We start from the raw sequence: 18,364 nt of genomic DNA, 5'->3' as shown, positions 1-18,364 counted from the left end.
TTTATATACAAAAAAATCTAGGGTCCTTTTATGGAAACTACAAAAAGAAAAATCTAGGCAAAATCTCTTCCCTGCTGATTCAGTGGAGCCAGAATCTAATACGTGATCTTTGGCCTCTTGAGTTTCACATGAGATATTCTGGAATTTATAGATACAATATCTGTAGATAAAATAATAGACTTTTCCTGGTGATACAAAGGCAGGAGCAGAACTACTTCACAGTGTCTGGAGTCCTTCTTTCTCAAAGGTAATGAAGGTGCAAATTGCACAGACTACGACAGGGATCCTTGGATCCTTCTGAGTGATGAGGTTTGCTTCACCCCCACAAGGCTTGTAGCTTCTGTGACCTGACATTGACTTTCTGTAGAAAAGCTACTTGCCCTGAGTCTGCCACCAGGCTGCTTTTCCCACAGACAGCTATCAGGCACCCCATAGAAATGCACAGGTGGGCAGGGTCTCCATCCTATGCATGTATTTGGCAATGGGTCTTCATTTTGTTGGCATGTTAAATACTACACATCTACAGGCACACTCTATTTGTTTGTGAGAACAGCATTAAGATAATAATTCTTCATTTTGATTTCTTCTTGATAATGGGTGTTCTTTAAATGTGGTGCAGTCTTTGCACAGTGGCAGCCAATGAAATGTACTGAATGTGTCCTAGATCTTATCCAAAGTAACTAAGCAGCCTGGCATTCATCATAATACGCTAAGAGATGAATATAGAATGATTGTATTCATTATTCAAGTAAGATTTCACGGCAGGATAGCTTGATTGAAAACTATGTTGAAAGGTAAAAGGGAATCACTTGTGATACAGATGTACAATTGTAAAGACTGGAAGAGTGATGAAAGGTCCAGGCTTAGTCTAGAAGAAGAGTGTGCTGGAAATAAGGAAGGTAAAGACAAATTGGGGGCATATAAACCATAGAGAAATCTGAATTCAGAACAGAGATAAAGGCATACAGAATTCTTCTTTGTTGCCTGGTGGCAACCCTGTCCTTCAACAATGACCAGAAAATCACTGCCCCTGTGCAGCAGGATAGGAAGCATCCCAGAGTTTTAAAACTCGGAGATATGCCCCAGGATCAGGTAATCATCATTATAATGGAGATCCTGTTAATTAGCATTGTAAGACTCTCAAATGCAAAATTCAGGTTATTATTATCTCTGTGCTCTATGGGATCTATTGCAGAAAGGGTTGTCAAGCATTGGAATGAATGCCCAGGGAGGTGGTGGAGATATTCAGGAAAGGACTGGACCTGGCACTTAGTGCCGTGTTCTGGAGATGTGGTGCTGATCAGTTACAGGTTGGACTCAATCTTAGACACATAAATGATTCTGTGATCGTGTAGGTGCTGCTAGGACACGTAAATGATAAAATCTCTTTTCTGTGCATATGTGTACATGCTTGTATTAAAACGTAGGGTTTTTCATCACAGATGATAGCAGCCTCCTAAACTTGACTCCCTACCCACTGGTAAGAAGACGGAAGCGAAGATTCTTTGGATTGTGTTGTCTTGTCTCAAGTTAGAAGATTAGGCACAGAAGCACCAAGGAAACCATGACTTTGATTAAACCACTACTATTTGACCACTGAAAAGATGAAAGTCGCTAATATTGATTATAAAGTATATTTTCAACACTAGGCTATTCATTTTTGTCTTCTGCTCCATCCCCCTTTTCAAATAAGAGTTTCAATACTTTCAAATTATGGTGATCAAAAATGGCTGTGGAATAGATCTAGCATATTTAAAACTTTTTAAAGTATGTTTTGCATGCTTACTTTCAATCACTCAAAGACACATTAATTATGATTCATATATAATTTTAGAGGGTTTTTTTCATTGTTTGAGCTGCAGCTAAAGTTTGTGTGTAGTACAGTACTCTTACTAGTATCATATTAAAATCATACTCTAACAGTCTTTAAGCATAGGAGAAGAACATTTGATCATTCTCTCACAGTCTTTAAGCATAGGAAACTATTTAAGAGCAAAACTATTAAAGTTCTAAGACATTCAAACAATATTGTAACAGAGTTTGTACAAAATCTCTAGTTGCTTTTTTTGTGCTCTCATTCATATTTAGTCTTCCACTGTATCTCAACTTCAAAGCTTTATAGAAAAATATCTTAATTTATGATAAAAAAAACATATATGAAAATAGGTAGGACTTGTAAATACAGAGAAATCATAATATCTATAAACTGTACAATGCTTAGAAACAACAAATTTCTTTTTCAGGCAATAGTATATCCTCAAGCTTTTGAAAAAAGTAAATAATTTATTAAAAGAAGGTGTATTAAAATAAACAGTGTAAAACACAATGCCAACCCATTTTGTTGCCAGTAGAATTCAAAGCATGGTGTCTGCATATCAAGTATTGATCTTATAAGGCATGCCAAAATTATCGCAGACTGTAAGATACTAAACGTTTTACATTGTTAATAAAGTTTTTTATTTAAATCAAATGTTGTCTTGTTTCTAGTTGTATTGCCAGACTATGTAGTTTTTTCTAATTTTGTTGTCAGAGTACTACACAAATTTGTGACAATATTTCCATTTCAACAAGGATATTTACAAAGAGAGATATAAAAAATATGCATGACTAAATTCTTTAAATAGCACCCAAAAAGGTAACTTCGGTGTGTTTGAAGATTTCAGGTCATGAACTATACTTAAGCATATATATTCCTAAGCCTCTGAAATGGGGAGATTCCTATAGACACAAAACTTGTGCTTGTGAGAGCAAACATTTTTAAGAAGAATGGAATTGAAGTCCACAGCACAAGTTTTTTCCGAGTTAATTCCTTAAAGTTTTCTGCACATTTCTCATGAACCTTGTGCTCACTAATCAGAGCTGTTGTCCTTAACATTTAGCACTGGCATGTTTTCATGAGAAGTCTCAAAGCAGTAGACTCACTCTATGATTCTATCTCCACAGATAGATACACTAGATTTTGCAACTGCTAAAACTTTGGAAAACAACTCCTGGTGTCTAATAGCTATCAAAAATACTGTCTGCAAAACTGATCAGTAGCTACAATTAAACGATTAATTTTTTTTCAGCATAAGTGAAAGACATTTATGCCAAAAAAAGTGTATGAATTCAAGACTGAATGTACAGTGATGCCATGAGAAAGAAAGGGGGAAAGAAAATTTCATAGATTTCTTTAAAGGTTCTGGTTTTTAGTACACACAGAGAATCAGATGGGCAGATAAAGCAGTGACCTTGTCTAATTCATTACCTGCCCATATATCATCACAAGGAATTTCTTGTGCCAAGTTACATGACAGCTCATATCTCTGTGTTTTAACCACAGATATTGCAATGGAATATACATTACTGACACAAATGTGTAAACATCTTAATATTACCAAGCTCTTGACATCAGTCATATCACAGAGAGTTCCTTAACTTCAGTGGGAAGTATCACATTCTGGGATAGACTTGAACATGTTCTCTTCAAAGCCCTTTAAGATTGCAGTATATTGAAGTGTACAGTGATATGTGTCCTTGTACCTTTCATTATTCTGGAAACTTTGGCAGTGTTTCTTCTTCCTCAGCTAAAGACTGCAAAAATCACAGTCTTTGTTCATTTTGAAGCCTTTCTATAATTCTAAGCAATCTAGCATCTTACCTGAAGCTTTTTGTATTGCTGCTAATCCTAATTAGAGACATGCTGTAATTCCCAAGCTTTATAGCCACTTAAGGAATATTGGTGCTCAAGGGTGAATAGAAGTTCTCTTAACATCTAGTGACATGAATCAAGTCCTGGTAAGTATCTGAATTGAAGAGGTGTCAAGGGATAAAAATTGGTTTACTTAGGAATGCAGTGGATTATCTTTTACTACTTCAAAAGGAAATAAGAAAACTTTTTAAGCCAACATGATATTGGTAAAAGAAAGATAAAAGTTAATGATATTACTACATTTTAGTTTAATGGAATACAGCAATGTAGGATCAAAGCTTAAAAGCTCCCTCAACGAAATTATATACAAATTATTTAGAGATTATTTAGAACTATTATTTACTTTCCAAGTACTTTGAAATACTTCACTTTAAACTCCTAAAGGTGTGGAAACAAGCAATTCAGAGAGAATACTGAGGAAAGCAGCACTTGCTTTCTAAATCCTTCTTGGAGTTTGAACTTTTTAGTTGAAAGCGTTATGAGTTAAAGGCACCATAATTATTTTGCAGGGCAGGAAGCAAGTAAAAATTCCTCTTCCCACCAAATATGTCAAGTTTCACCAACTTTTTTATTTTACTAAAACTTTGTGCAGCTCCAGCTTTTCAAATTCTTTATAGCCACCTTCCACTGATAGCACACATTTTTCACAGATATTTCATGTGAAAAAAATACCTTTTTTTCATGTGAAAATAAATATTTCATTTGTTATAAATTACCAATCTAAGAAATCAAATATCTATGTACACTGTAAAGTCTACATTTTTCAGAGCAGAATCAAAATGTGTAAGCTTACAGCAGTAGACAGTACGCTAACACATGTGGCAGGTTGCATGTTAATTTACCGGAAATGAGAACTTACCATGCAAAATCGGCATGTTAATTTACATAATAGATCCAATGTGTAGATCCAATAGATCCATAATGTGTATCCAATACAATTCAGAAAATCTGTGTCAGAGAATGGGAGAAATACAATAACCAACTTCTATCCCATCTGAGGAATAAATATACAGTGGTGCATTAAATGCCTATTGGTCTCACATCCATGTAATGGTGAAATTCCTTATTACCTCTGTAAGATATCATACCTATTGTCCAGCTTCATGGACAAAAGGCAAGAGAAGCTAAATACATCTGCTTCTGCTTGTACTTGGCCATAAGTTACTCCTGTCAATGAGGAGACTTGTAGCATTATCTTGGGAAGCTTCTGGTTCTGTTTAAGTTCTAGGACCTGCAAGGCACTGACTGACATGCAGGAAGAGTTACCCTTTACCAAGGGTACAGTCAACCTTTAGCACGATCAACGTTTTCTGCTTAAAAAAGAACTGAGCTGGGCTAAATATAGGTGGGCAGGACATATTTTCTAGGGATCATGGTGTGGCAAAGGCTGTAATAATGACTTTTAAATGTTCTACAGCTGAATAATTAATCTCAAACCCAAAACTGTTTTCCCTGAGATTCTATTTTCTTGTAGAAGTTCTACAAAAATAGCCCCAGCCATGTTTGAAGAGGTGTACCTTTATTCTTTAACTGATGGTTGTACCCTCTAATGTGGTGTTTGGTTTTTTTTCAACTTAGGCTATTCCCAGCATATGCATAATCTGCTGTCCAGATCTAGCCTCATGTTGCCAGTCTTAGCTATTTTCCACCCTGAACTCACTTGGCTTTGAACTACCAGTCTCCATCTCACTAGTACTTTGAGCTTTTACCTTATTTTGTGTCATCTGTAAAATTTCTTGGGAGTGGTATTTCTCTCACTTCCATTTTTTTAAAATGTATTAAGTTCCAGTAGTAATGGGAATTCTAGTGTCCAAGAGAGCCCCTGTTTCTATTTGTCCAGTCTGTTGATGTCTAATGCAAGCCATATCTTCATTTGACCTTCATATGTACTCAGGTCCCTCTTCCAGAAGTTATTTCCAGCTCTTCTGGGACTGCAGTTCTTTGACGAAAACAAATTTCTACCAATTTTCAGCCTAAATCTACTCCTGGACAATTAATAACATATACAATGTGTTTCTCCCAGGTCAACTTTATTCTTTGTTAAAATTCTCTGATGGTCAAAATTCTGCCATGATATTTTATAAACTGTTATGCTAGGTTAGAGCCTCAGGAAAATACACAGTACAGACAAATAAGGATTAATCACTCCTTCACAGTACACTTTCTCAGTGGGACAAATATTTAGCTTACGTAGAAAACTAAACCACATCTTCAGTACATCTTGCTGAAGTTTAAATGAACTCTACAAACAGCCTTTTTCAGATTTCTCTCCTTTATTACTATTATTTAAACTATAATGTTGCTCTTCTAGATAAACCTGTTCTTCTGGTCTTCTTTCTCAAATAATTTTCCCTTTTTTTCTCCCCTAATCTCTTTTGTTTCTTTACTCTTGTGCCTCTTTTGTTTTCTGCTACCACAACCTCATTTCATGTTCTTCTTTATTACCTAAATTAATCTTCATAGACTGTTATATAGAATTTCTTGTGAACAGTATAAATGTGCTGGCATTTTTAGTACAAAAGCATTTTTGACATATTTTTCTCTATTCACCCTTATTATTACTTATTGTGATTTGCATCTTAGAATTTCTGTTAATGCCTTTCTCAGGTACTACTGCCGTGGGGCAGAGGCGTTGTAGTAAGAGGCACCAAGTGTGTGTTTGCCCAAGACAGTCTGTGATGTGTGGTAATTTTCACAAGGTAAGATAAGTTGGCTGCCCAAGACATGGCAATGTCAGTAAAACCTTTTAGCAGCTTCAACACTGGCTCTACTGTGGAGACTTCAGAGCACAACTGAATCATCAGTTCAGTGAAAAAGTTTGGCATGTGTGACATTCTGTTTTGCATACACAGAGATTGTGTCCTTTTTTGAATGGGGAGAGATGACGTGAGGAATTGCAAAAGATGATCTTCTAAAAATACATCCCAGGAGTTCCTAGAACTGATTGTTACATGAAACAGATAACAAGCACCATGTCAGATTCATTACTCATGACACTTCTCAGAGGGGCCTGCAGCTATGACATTCTTTCCTGCTGTCAACTACAAAAGCACTGAGTAAATACAGAGTTCAATATGCATTATCTCAGCAGCTTAAAGAACAAGCCTGTAAATGTTATTAGTCCATTCCAAGTTCACAGCTAGATGCTGCAATTTTTTCTATCCATAATTGCGTTACTGCAATTCTGAGCTATGATTCTTCACTATGACTTATTTTTGAAAGGAAAAAGAAGCCAAAACCTTACAGTTATAAAGCTGCATAATAATACTGCATCACAAAGAATTTATATTTGTTTTCGTTCTAGCACTTGAGTACCTATGGCTAAGACTTTTTGTTTGTCCATCATTTATGCTCGCTTGCAGAGTGCACAAGAACCAACACATACCATTGAAGAGACAACAGAAGAAGTATCTGACTAAACTGCAGGAAATATTCAGGAAAGTGTCCTGTAAACACAAGCTGATGCTACCAAATGACTAAATCTTAAAGTAATATTCCTACAAATGTCAATGGTAGTAGAGCTTGTAGTGGTAACACCATTGCCTTTTTGTCCAAAGGGGATCTTTATTTGAAGGCCTTCAGAAGCAGTTATGGAAAGGTGTCCACAAAAAGCCCACTCCACCCCACACGGGTGAGTACATTTTTATAGGTTTTAAGAAATTAGCATAATTGATAAAAAGCACCAATTAGGAGGACAAGTGGTGACGCAACTCCCCCCAGGTCAAGCCCCTTCTCTGGAGCCCCCCTTCAGCACTAGTTTTACTTTTTTCCATGAGAATGTATCTCAAAGAGTTGGTCTCAGCCTTGGTTCACAGGAAGAACCAAGATAGTACCTTGCACCTGTCAGGGCTTGGAGCTCTGGAGTTTGTTTTATCTTTCTGCTTAGAGAAGGGCCATGGAGAACTGCTGGGAAAACTAGCTACTAACACAATAGGTGACAGCGTTACCAATATATGTGTGAAGAATACAGAGAACATATAAAAGGAAAAAAAAGGGAAAACCCAAATGGCATGAACACAGGAAAAGAATATTAAATTGCAATCAGTGATGTACACGCTGCTGTCCTCACACTACAAAATTATGCCAGTAGCAGGTAAAAGACTTGAGAAGTTTATGAAGATGGCAAGTATATTGTTAAAATGCCTCTAAAGACCATGAAAACTACTAAGGGTGGAAGTGTAGTTTTGGCAAAATTTAAAGAGAAAAATATTCTTGAATTGTTGTTCAATGGTCCTCATCTGATAAGTATTAAAAATAGGGTAATACCTGTTATACAAAATTATTTGTGTTCAAAGGAGCTTTCAATTATTCTAGGTACATTGAAGAAATGTATGTACTCTAAACTGTGAAAGAGACTGAAGGGTTTTCCTTGGAGTCTCACAAGTCGCAGAGAATGGTGAAGCTGTAATTTTTGTGTTGTGACTGGGTATTTCCTTTGGCTATTTGTGAAAAAAGAGCTTCCTTCAGTTTTGATTCAGCTGTTCCAGGTCTTGGTGCATTTTACAGCACAGTTTGTTTCCCAGCTTAGCAGCTCAATTGCCAATGTGCACATTTTTCTTCCACTACCTGGGAAAGATGACTGAAGGAAACACCAAGTATCTGCTTTTGTTTCCTGTGCCTATTGCCAGAGACTGATTTGCATTTCAGAGTTTACTGTAAGGCAAGTTGTTGACTCTTCACTACTCTATGCATTTGGCATGCCCAAACCACATACTACTCACATGCTTTATTCTTGTCTTTCTTTCTGGAAATAGGCATTTCATTCTATATCTGAAATAAGCTGACAGGGAATGGCACTCCTTTGTACTGGCATCGCCTTTGTATTGCAAGAGCTTTGGAGGCTGTAGAGTAGCAAGGATGCAGTCACTACTCGGGGCCTGTACAACAGCAGGAGAGCAGGAGTTATGCCAGGGTTAGCTTTCAAAAATCTGATTCATGCAAAGTGAAGCTAATAACAACTGACATGAACGAAGAAATAGTTTATCACCAGAAGTCTTGTTTTGATATGCAAACCTTTACATTTATGTCGAAGATGAAATGGCCCTAACATTTTGTAAAAGAACAAAACCCAAGGAAAAAGGACTTTAAAAATTGATAGCTTTTGCTTGCTTCTGTTTATTTTCAGCTTGGTTATAGTGATCCTGCCAAAATAATGTGTAATTATGTTTCACAGTCACTAGATCAATTTTAGAAGATAATTTTGAAGGATTAATCTTTTTTAGCTTCTCATTGCTCATTCTTCCCCTCTCAGGACCTGAACACTGATTCATATTTGCACTTACTGATTAATGTATATAAACAGAAACTGTTGTGTAAAACATACATTTATTTAAAGGATAATAGAAAATCTTACTTGAATTTACAAATTTGATGTAACCATTCTGACATTAAGCATATTTCAGTCCATATCTTTCTAAACAAAAGCTTGTGAACTGAAATTTACCACATCCTACTGTAACAGATTTCAAACACAATCCCAACTGAATTAAAAATAAGAGTGAAGAAGTAGCTGCATGGTTTAGTATTAATAAACCTGAAATAGCAAAGCAGGTTTTTTTCATATAATGGTCCATCTAATAATCTGATGCACTGATGTATGCTAATAGATTTCTCAAAAAAAATATATCCCATTTTTAAACAGCATTGCAAAGCATAAATAAACTTGCTATGAAAGGAAAATCATCTTCTCTGCAGAAGCGAAAGCAAAAATAGACCACCATGTCAGTCACTACTCGAACTGTCTGAACTGTTAGAAGATGAACTTTTTTCCTTTCGTCTCTTCTTTTTCTCCTTTTTATGATGCTTTCCTTTCTTTGATTTATGCTTTTTCCCCTTTTCCTTTTCTTTTTTGTGTGATTTTTGTTTTTTTGACTTTGGCTCATCCTCTTCTGCTGAACTTGATGAGGAAGATCTAGTAAAAAAAAAATGCAGATCAATATGTGTAATTAAAGGAAAATGACACAATAATAATTTAAGGTGTCAGCATGTTTGTAATGTCACAAATTGAATTTGGTGTAGAATTTGTACAGTAGCATCCACTGGAAAGCTTATGATATCTGAGTCTATATGTTTAACTTAAATGATTACTTTTCTAATACAACTTTCATGCCAGAAAAGCAGTATGTTTATAACGCAGATAAAAAAATAATGGAATAGGCGAGTTGTGTGTGTTTTTAGTTTTTGAGAAAAGATCAAGAGTACAGACCATCAAAAAATAAAGTATGACAACAAGGTAGAGCTTCTGTTTTTTAAATACCACATGATCAGTAACATTGCTAATTAATGCCTTCAGATATATGTCTCTGATGCAAGAATCTAAGAGAAATTGTTATGAAAAATTTTTATGTTCTTGCAGCTCATACTATTGGTCTCTAACCAGCAGTGATGAGTGATTACATACATAAATAAACTATGAGGATGATAAGTCATTAAATATTCATGAATACTAAAGAGGGGAGTTTTATGCTATTGTTTACTTGATTAACTATTACTTGAATGTAAAGAAAACTGTTATAGATAACTATGTAGTTGTTGGCTTTCACTATTATATATGGGCTTTTGCAAATTACTTTGATATTGTACAGTTTGTAATCTCTTTTTAACTGCTTTTTATATAGTATAATTTGTCAACCTTTTATGGGCAATACCCTAATCCCTGTGTAGATTGTATACTTCAGTGTGACAGATATATGTTATAGTTTAAGCTTTCATAAAATATTAAAATAGAGGCTATGTGCTGTATATTATAACATTGACTTTTGCAGAAGTAATTGTACTTGTGAAATAGTAATTAATGCCTTTATTTTTTTAACTAATTGACAATGGTGAAATAGCTAATATTAATTGAAAATACTTGTAAAAATGGCCAAAACGTCTGTATGTTAAGATAACATTGAAAAGAACCAGGCAAATAACACTGGAAAAGCAAGGAGAAATCTACCACTGACCCTGTGACTATCAGTAGCTGTCAAACCACAGACCAGGAGGCTTTATGAGAAAATAAAATACAAGACTCTCAAAGTCATATCTGCACTGTGGCACATACTCTAAGAAGATGCGGCCAGGAGTTGAACTAAGCTAAATAATTCCGGGAGCATGTAAACTCAAAGGAATGTTTAATCTTCATGAATATGCATTTGACCAATGCAATGAAAAAGTATGTAAGAAAAGTTGTTATCGTTAACCACATGCATCTGGCTACGGCTGTGCACCCAGCACTGTTACTTTTGCTTTATCCCTTATTAAACTTTTAAAAATTTTAAAGAGTAAAACTCATTTCTCACAAAACCAGCAACCAGATTGACTCTTTTCTACTTCTTCACAAGTGTAAGGGCTGTCTTCAAAAGTGAAAGTTGAAGCTACACAATGTAAATAAGGGAAAGGAAAAATGCAAATACAACAGGTATTAAATCCTGTTTCTTTGTTTTGGAAGGACATCTTCTTGTGGTCTCCATATACATTTTACAGTTTATACCTTCCAGTGTAGTTCCTGGCATATTGTCTTATCAGTTGTCTTAAGGACAAAACATTAGTTTCATCTATAGTCTCACTTTTAAAAAAGCAAAAAAAAAACTCAAAAAACCAAGTCAGTCCACAGGCCAGAACTCAGATCCACAATACATTGGGGTATTATGACATTTTCCTCTGAAAGTGGTGTAACACTGTTTTTAGGCTTCTATGTTAACAGGTACACTAAAACTCAACACCTGTTCAATATTACAGAAGTTTCCCTTTTGATAATGGCAAGATACAGCACATGTGTGTGCCTGCAGGTATGCTTACACATGCATGTCTGCACACAAAGAACCCTACAGTCCCTGAATTTCAGAGAGCCTTCTCCACCCTGGCTAGGCTGGGGATCAACCCCACAATCCTCCTGACTTGTTCTTTTCCCATCTCAGCTTGCCTAGAGTTGGACAGTCAGGGGCAGTTCTGCTTTCTCTGATCTGCAGGCCTGCAGCTTGCTAGAGCTTTCAAGACTCCTATGATCCTAACTGCACAGCAGAAAGCCTGTGACTCCACCACTGATCTGAGAACATTTACCTTACCATTATTTTACCATTACCTTACCATTAGTCAGTTCTCACTGGAAAACAGAAAACCTTTCAAATGGAAAACTTGCAGATAATGTTGCATCAATAGAAGCAGTATTTCCTGAGAAAACACAAGTATCAAAAATATTTCTAAAGCTGTGTTTTGAAATGAAAAGAGGTGTGTGAAGGTTACCTTTTCCTTGATCTTTTTAATTTTGTTTTCTCTTTGCTTTTTCTTTTTTGTTTCTTTTTTTCTTCCTCTTCATTTAGATCTATAGGTAGAAAGTTAAAGTTTACAAAACACTTGTCTGAATTAAGATCAGCATTAAAAAGTAGCTTCAATGGCAATGTCAAGTTACTACAAAATTCTTGTTAAAAGGCTTTCTTTTCCTTTCCCTAAATTCTGGTTTGTATAGCAATTTCAGTAATATATTGCAGTAGCAGCAGGACTTTTATACACAACTTACATTGTATTGACATTGATCTATGCACTAAGAATGAAGGAAGGCCTGTAAATGTAGCAAAAAGACCTTTTCGTATACATTTATACCGGATTCAGGTTTTCTTATCTGTTCTTTATCACAGAAAGGGTGATAAAGTACTGGAATGGTCTGTCCAGGGAGGTGGTAAAGTCCCCATCCCTGCATGTGTTGAAGAAAAGACTGGATGTGGCACTCAGTGCCATGGTTTAGTTCAGGTGTCAGGGCATGGGGTTGGGCTCAATGATCTTGAAGGTCTCTTCCAACCTAGTCATTCTGTGATTCTTCTGTATTTTAACAGTTTTAACATTTAACATACATGTCAAAGTCTGAAAACTAGAACAAATAAAATAGTATTCTGTTAGGTTTCCCTGAGTTACTTCCACACATCCCTATTTCATGCTTCACAAACAGCAATGCCATAAGTGAGACACATTTGAGTTAACTGTCAATGTACTGCCTACAGAAACCAGCAAAAGAGTCTCCCCTCATCTGGTTGTGTCTGCCCCCTGCCCTAATGCTCTGCAGTGTGGTATCATGATTTCACGTTTCACTTACAAGCAATGTTTTTATGACATTGATGAAATTTCTGACCTTAGATTTTTATATACCAGTTCAAAAAGTACTTTTGAACTCTCCAAAAGCAAATCCACCACATAAATACACATTCAGCTAGCAGGAAAATACTGCTTTTACAACTTATCCTTAAAAAAAGATAGCCATTTTTGAGTATTTAATTTTATTCCTATGACCCTTTCCATAAAGTCTGAATGCTGGTGCAGTTATTCCTTTGCTACAACAAATTATTGGTCTGTATGTTATAGAGTGGAACTTGAAATAATTTAGTATGACATAATAGAGCAAATTATGTTTGGAGCAATGTAAAAACATGAATGATAATGGGTGAACAAGAAGTATTTTTTAAAGAAAATAGTGCAAAATCTTGAGAAGATGAGAAAATGGCAAAATTCCACCTGGGTAAGTGACAGATACACATCTCCTTACAATATAAACAGCAGCCACAATTTGTAAAAGAACATATAATAAACCAGAAAGATTAGAAGATCAAGTAAGCAGCTATTTTTCCTGCAGATAACCATCTTCAATAAGCTTAGGACTGAAAAAACCCAACCTTTACATTCAAAAGTACCTAGTAAGAGGTAGAGTATTTTTTCCAAAGAGATTTATTCCAAGAAAGTACCATTGCAGTACCAATTCAGCACTCTTGATAAACAGCCCATCCATTTCTTTTGAAGTGTAAAACTAACTATAGGGTTCTATCTGCCCCTTTTCCTTTCTAAATAGCATCTTCCGTAGGAAATAAACGTCAGCACATATGAGAGCAAAAGAACAAAACATAATGAAAAGCAGAAGGGCAGAGGAGAAGAATGTTCATTCATTTAAAACACGCTGAGGTGAAACTCTCCTTTCTTACGTAGGTGCACAACCTCTTTGGAGTCCAAATTCAAATGAACTCAAGTATCTGATAAACAATTCATCTATTCGCACTCTGACAAGGAGTTGATACTCAGATATACAAATATAGAACAGTACTTCTCAAAATATGAATGACTGAATTACAGTCTACTAGCTGTTTCAGTCAAAATCCTACTTCGAAACTGGAAAGAAATTCGGGTGCCATATTTCTCAGTAGTTAGAAGATGTTTAAACTACATGTCATAATCAAAAGATTAACTCAGAACACCCATGTTATTTTCTTCTAAGCAGCTTCTTTGTAAAAGATCAATTAATCTCTTGTATTTAGTAGCCCCTTTTGAGATATTATAAACAGGTACATTAATAACTTCCTACAGAAGGAATTAATCATAATACTAAAAGAGTGTGGGTGTATCAAACCTCTGAAGTCTAAACACATAAAGTAAAAGACCTATTTTTAAATCACAGGCTAAAACAAGTAAAAGTAGTTATCAGAAAGGATAAAATGAGAGTCCCTGCATGTCAGAAGACTATTATCCAAAACCCACAAAAAACACCTTACTCTTTTTTTCACGCATGGCTTGTAATCTCTGCAGTTCCTCTTCCTCGCTGTCCTCACTGCTAGTGCTGCTAACGTCTAAAACAATATCTCTTTGAGGATCTACTCGGAGGAAGTTTCGACATTCAAATGTCAGATGACCAGCTGAACAAAATAAATATACAGAAAGAAAAATTACATTTTACCAAAAAAACATCAAAAACATTGATTTTTGTATTATTCAGTTTTGAGAAGTAAAAGGCAAAAAGGTAGGCTGTGATCTGTGAAAGGGACAGGAGAAAGCTCACTTTGAAAAACTGCAAGAATTTCATGGGTTGCGCAATGCTGTTCTACTCAATAGTGCTTTATGGCCTCTCTCCTATTCTGCTAATTTGAAGATTTTCTTCAAGTTTAGGTTCTTTTTTTTTACGGTCTTAGGTATTTCTGAAGAGATTACCTAAAACTACAGGAAGTGTTGCATTGCTTAACTCCCTCTAGTGAAATTGTAGTATCCTACTTGCTTATGAGACATAATCTTTAACAGCCAGCATTTAATACTGACTAAACTAATGCCTGACCCATATTTTTAATTTTCTAAGTTACATCTTGATAATCATGACCAGCTAGAAACCTTGTGCTGAATTTACCCACAGAAACAAAAAAAAAAAAGTGAAATTTTAAAAAAAGGAAGATATGGTTTGGGAGATGCAGAAATTCGTGTAGTAATTGAAATAAGCTCATGTTCTTAGTAAGGATGATGACAAACTACCTACACCTTCAAGAGAGAGATTTTAGGAACACATAAACATGGATCATGTGATATGACTACAAGTTTCCTTTGCTTTCAGAAAGCTTCTGTTACTTGCTGCATGTAGAAAAAAAGTACTAAATCTATATTTATATCCACTGTTCTTTGAAAGAACAGATACACAAAGCAAGTAATTGACAAAATTTGTTACAAAAGCCTGAAGTGAAAGAATGAAGAAAATTTTTTTCCTGTTACCCAACGTAACACTCATATAAAAAACCCAAACAGCTTAACTCACTGTGCTCAAAGTTCAAGACAATTCAGTACAAAACAGTGTCTGTTCCTCCACTGTTCTAAAAATAAGAGTCAGTGATTAAAAATTTGAAATCTTCACTAAGACCTGTCTCCATTAATCAGGAAAGTAGCCACAGACATTTACAATCAGTGTCTAATCCAAAGCATGAGCTAAATGCCAACTGCAGAACCTGTAAGCAATAAAGGTAACTATATTCTTGAAATATACAACGCACAAAATAATATTTTCTTAGAATAAAAGATTATTTAAAAGATTTTAAACTATTTTTTCTGGTCAATTAGATTGGACTTAACTTCAACTGAAATACCTGCCTCTTTGCAGTCAGATAGAAGAAGCACAAGTGCTCATCTCAGAATATATCAAGGTGCTTTCAATTCAAAGTTTCTCAAGTAATTGCACTGAAATGTAGTATGTATGAATATAATAGCATAATTTTTTGGTGAGACACTCAAAGAGCATTGACAAGCATGAGAAACCAGAGAACAAACATGAAATAATAGAAGAAAGATAACTTACGGTAGCCACACTTCTTGCATCCAGCTCTGATATTATCCTTATTTCCACCTGAAAGAGAAAATTTCACCATTAGGTGTTGCTGTGGAGAACCTTCAAGTGTCTTTCAAATGTGGCTTGATAATGTCAGTACATAGCCAGAAGTGATTACACCTCACGAGTATCAAGTAACCCAAGATCTCTTTTAAAAACTGCATTTCTAAGGCTACTTTTCTGTGCAGTGACCTACCAGAATACACTTGACTAATTTAAACTGCTAGAGATCATTTGGTCTTACAAAATTTATTGCCATATCCTAATTTGATTTATTGTGACCTTTCCACTTGTTTAGCTACAGTATGAACACAGTAACAGACATCTAACATTCCAGTGACCTGTAGCACACAACAAAAATTCTAGCAGTGTAAGGATGTTGACAGGCATTCACTGGAAACTCTGAAGTTATATTTAAATAACAAGAACTGACTTTACAAGGCAATTAAAAAGACCAAACCAAATCAAAAATCAACCCCTGAAAATAAAGAAGGAAATTTAAAAGTCAACAAACTGTTAAATTATTCTGAATTCAGACAACATGACCAAACACAAAAAATGCAAGAAAGCAAATGTGTAAGAAAGCGAAGACAGTAACAGAAAAGTTTGGATTCTAAGCAGGAAGAAGGATCTTAATAATGCAAATTTTAGGTATTGAAAGTGTGTGATTCTCCCATGTGAGACAACAGTTAAGTTAAACAGACACAGTAGGACACAATGCAGGAGAAGCACCAGGGATTTGCCCCACCCCCCAACAGATCAATCTTAATTTTAATCATTTAAGCCATTGGTAATGAAAGTGACAACTGAATTCCCAAAATCAAAAGATGCCATTCTATGTCCCAGCCGAATACAGCAGAAACACCCCAGCACCTTAAGCAGTCATACACTATCAGAAACTGAGTACATCGGTCCCATTAATTTAAACTATGCCTTACTGAATCAAGCACTGTCTTCAGAAAATTCTGCTCAAAATAACAGAAACCTTCAAACCCCAAGCTGAAAAAACTGCCTTGTAAACTTGGACAACTCAGATGTATGCCTTAAAGAGCGTTGGAAAGCCAAGCAACAAAGATCCATACATTCCATTGTAACGGATTATTTTCTGCAGATCCCAAACCCTTAGTATTACACATCCCCTTCAAGGTCAGCAGTGTTCAGGTCCCTGTTTTGTGACTACCTTTAGAAGGCCACCCATGAGTGAGATAAGGAGATAGGGAACATAGAAGAAAGAGTCACAAAATAAAAAACAGAAGCATACGTGTAACTTGCAATGTCACATCCAAAAAACACTCAAACCGGCATTTGCTCATTCACTACTCCTTGGCACTAGAAAACAAGATCACCCAAGCCACCTACTTTGTCCCAATTCTCTGAAATATTTCTGAGTCAACCTCTACCTCACTGCATAGTTGACCCACAGGTAAAGAAAGATTTGGTATTCCAGCCAAGGGACGTCAGTACAGTCATGTGCACACTACAGAAATCTCCTGTGTAAGTCAGGATCTCCAAAAGAGACACCCAGCAGATAACAAGAATGCGAATACTGTTGCCAAATATTCCTACCAAATTCCTAGGACTGAAATTTTGTTATTGTTTTTGGCTTTAAATAATAATGTTAGAAGCAGGGGTTTAGACTAGATGAAATTTTAGCAGACTAAAAGCAAACTCGTTGCAAGAAGCTTCCTTTCTCACTCCTTCTTACCTCATCTTAATTGTCAAGACAATAAGTGGCACAAAACTAAGGACTTCATTCGTTCAGTGGAGCATAAGACTGAAAAGAAAACCTTTGGAAACCTTTGAATGCAAACACGTCTTCCTCAAAACGTCCTTCTAGAATGGGAACAAGCATATGAAAGCCTTCGTTTCATCAGAGAAGCAGATCACCGAAGCTCAGGCCTGTTCAGCCTCTCTCGAGCCACTCACTCCGGGTTTTTCAGGGCAAGAAAACACTACGGAGCAATGGCGATCGCGTTCACCTGGCAAATCGTGCAGGTGTTTCTGCCTACCCTGACTCACAAGCCCAACCTACTGGGACACAAGCACTAACCCAGAGCCGCAGCGGAGAGGAAAAGCCAAGTCTGACAACCACCTAACCTCAGAGGAGGCGATGAGAACGCAGCGCTGGGTCACCCAAGAGCTCGGGGAGGTCTCCGGAGCCCCAAGAGTACTCGCCCGCAGCGCCGCCCCTGCACGGCCCCGGCCCCGGCCCCATTCCCATCCCCTTTCCCATCTCCATCCCCATTCCCATTCCTATCTTCATCTCCCTGCCGCTGCCCCCGGCAGCGCGGCCCGGAGCAGCGCCCGCCGCCCCCCGCACGCTTCCCCGTGCCGCGCACAGCCGCGCGCCCTCCCCGCGATATTGTCCCACTTGTCCACCGCCTCGCCGCTCGCTCCCGTCCACAGGCTGCCGGGCGGAGCCGGCCGGCGCTGCCCCAGCCCCGGGCGGGCGCCCCTCACCCGGCAGCGCCATCCCGCCGCTCTCTCCGGACTGCACCGGCCCGCACGCGCAGCGACGCCTCTCCCCGCCGGAAGGCTTTGCCCGGCGCACTCCTGGACCGTACCACTCCCAGGGA

The 18,364-nt window shown here is 36.9% G+C and overlaps 2 protein-coding genes across 3 annotated transcripts in view; one reads left to right on the top strand and one right to left on the bottom strand.

The window, feature by feature from the left end:
* RGS7BP (regulator of G protein signaling 7 binding protein) overlaps window positions 1–4,317 on the top strand; it is a 36,249-nt gene extending 31,932 nt beyond the window's left edge. The window contains exon 6 of one of the 2 annotated variants that reach the window (XM_030969176.1): window positions 1,443–4,317. In XM_030969176.1, coding sequence (XP_030825036.1) covers window positions 1,443–1,534 — 92 coding nt within the window. In that variant the 3' untranslated portion in view covers window positions 1,535–4,317. The remainder of the gene's footprint in view (window positions 1–1,442) is intronic. The other variant, XM_030969177.1, reaches the window with a different exon arrangement.
* Window positions 4,318–8,691: 4,374 nt separating this feature from the next.
* SREK1IP1 (SREK1 interacting protein 1) lies at window positions 8,692–18,326 on the bottom strand. The gene is made up of 5 exons (XM_030969412.1): window positions 18,249–18,326; window positions 15,759–15,806; window positions 14,203–14,343; window positions 11,918–11,996; window positions 8,692–9,602 (listed from the first exon to the last, which is right to left on the bottom strand). Exons 1-5 carry the CDS (start codon window positions 18,259–18,261, stop codon window positions 9,413–9,415), a joined length of 471 nt encoding a protein of 156 aa, XP_030825272.1. The 5' UTR covers window positions 18,262–18,326; the 3' UTR covers window positions 8,692–9,412.
* Between the last annotated feature and the right edge of the window lie 38 nt (window positions 18,327–18,364).

Source organism: Camarhynchus parvulus, chromosome Z, assembly GCF_901933205.1.
Source record: "Camarhynchus parvulus chromosome Z, STF_HiC, whole genome shotgun sequence".
NCBI classification, from domain to species: Eukaryota; Metazoa; Chordata; class Aves; order Passeriformes; family Thraupidae; genus Camarhynchus; species Camarhynchus parvulus.
Note: the sequence above shows the minus strand (reverse complement) of the source record. Positions and strands in the feature narration are given on the sequence as shown.

Bases quoted from the DNA above. Each gene is read 5' to 3' on its own strand.
- SREK1IP1 (XM_030969412.1), bottom strand. The intron at 14,344-15,758 runs GTAAGTTATCTT...TATTTTGTTCAG, and splicing joins ATGCAAGAAGTGTGGCTACC to CTGGTCATCTGACATTTGAA. The intron at 9,603-11,917 runs GTAACCTTCACA...TTTTTTTACTAG, and splicing joins TTAAAAAGATCAAGGAAAAG to ATCTTCCTCATCAAGTTCAG.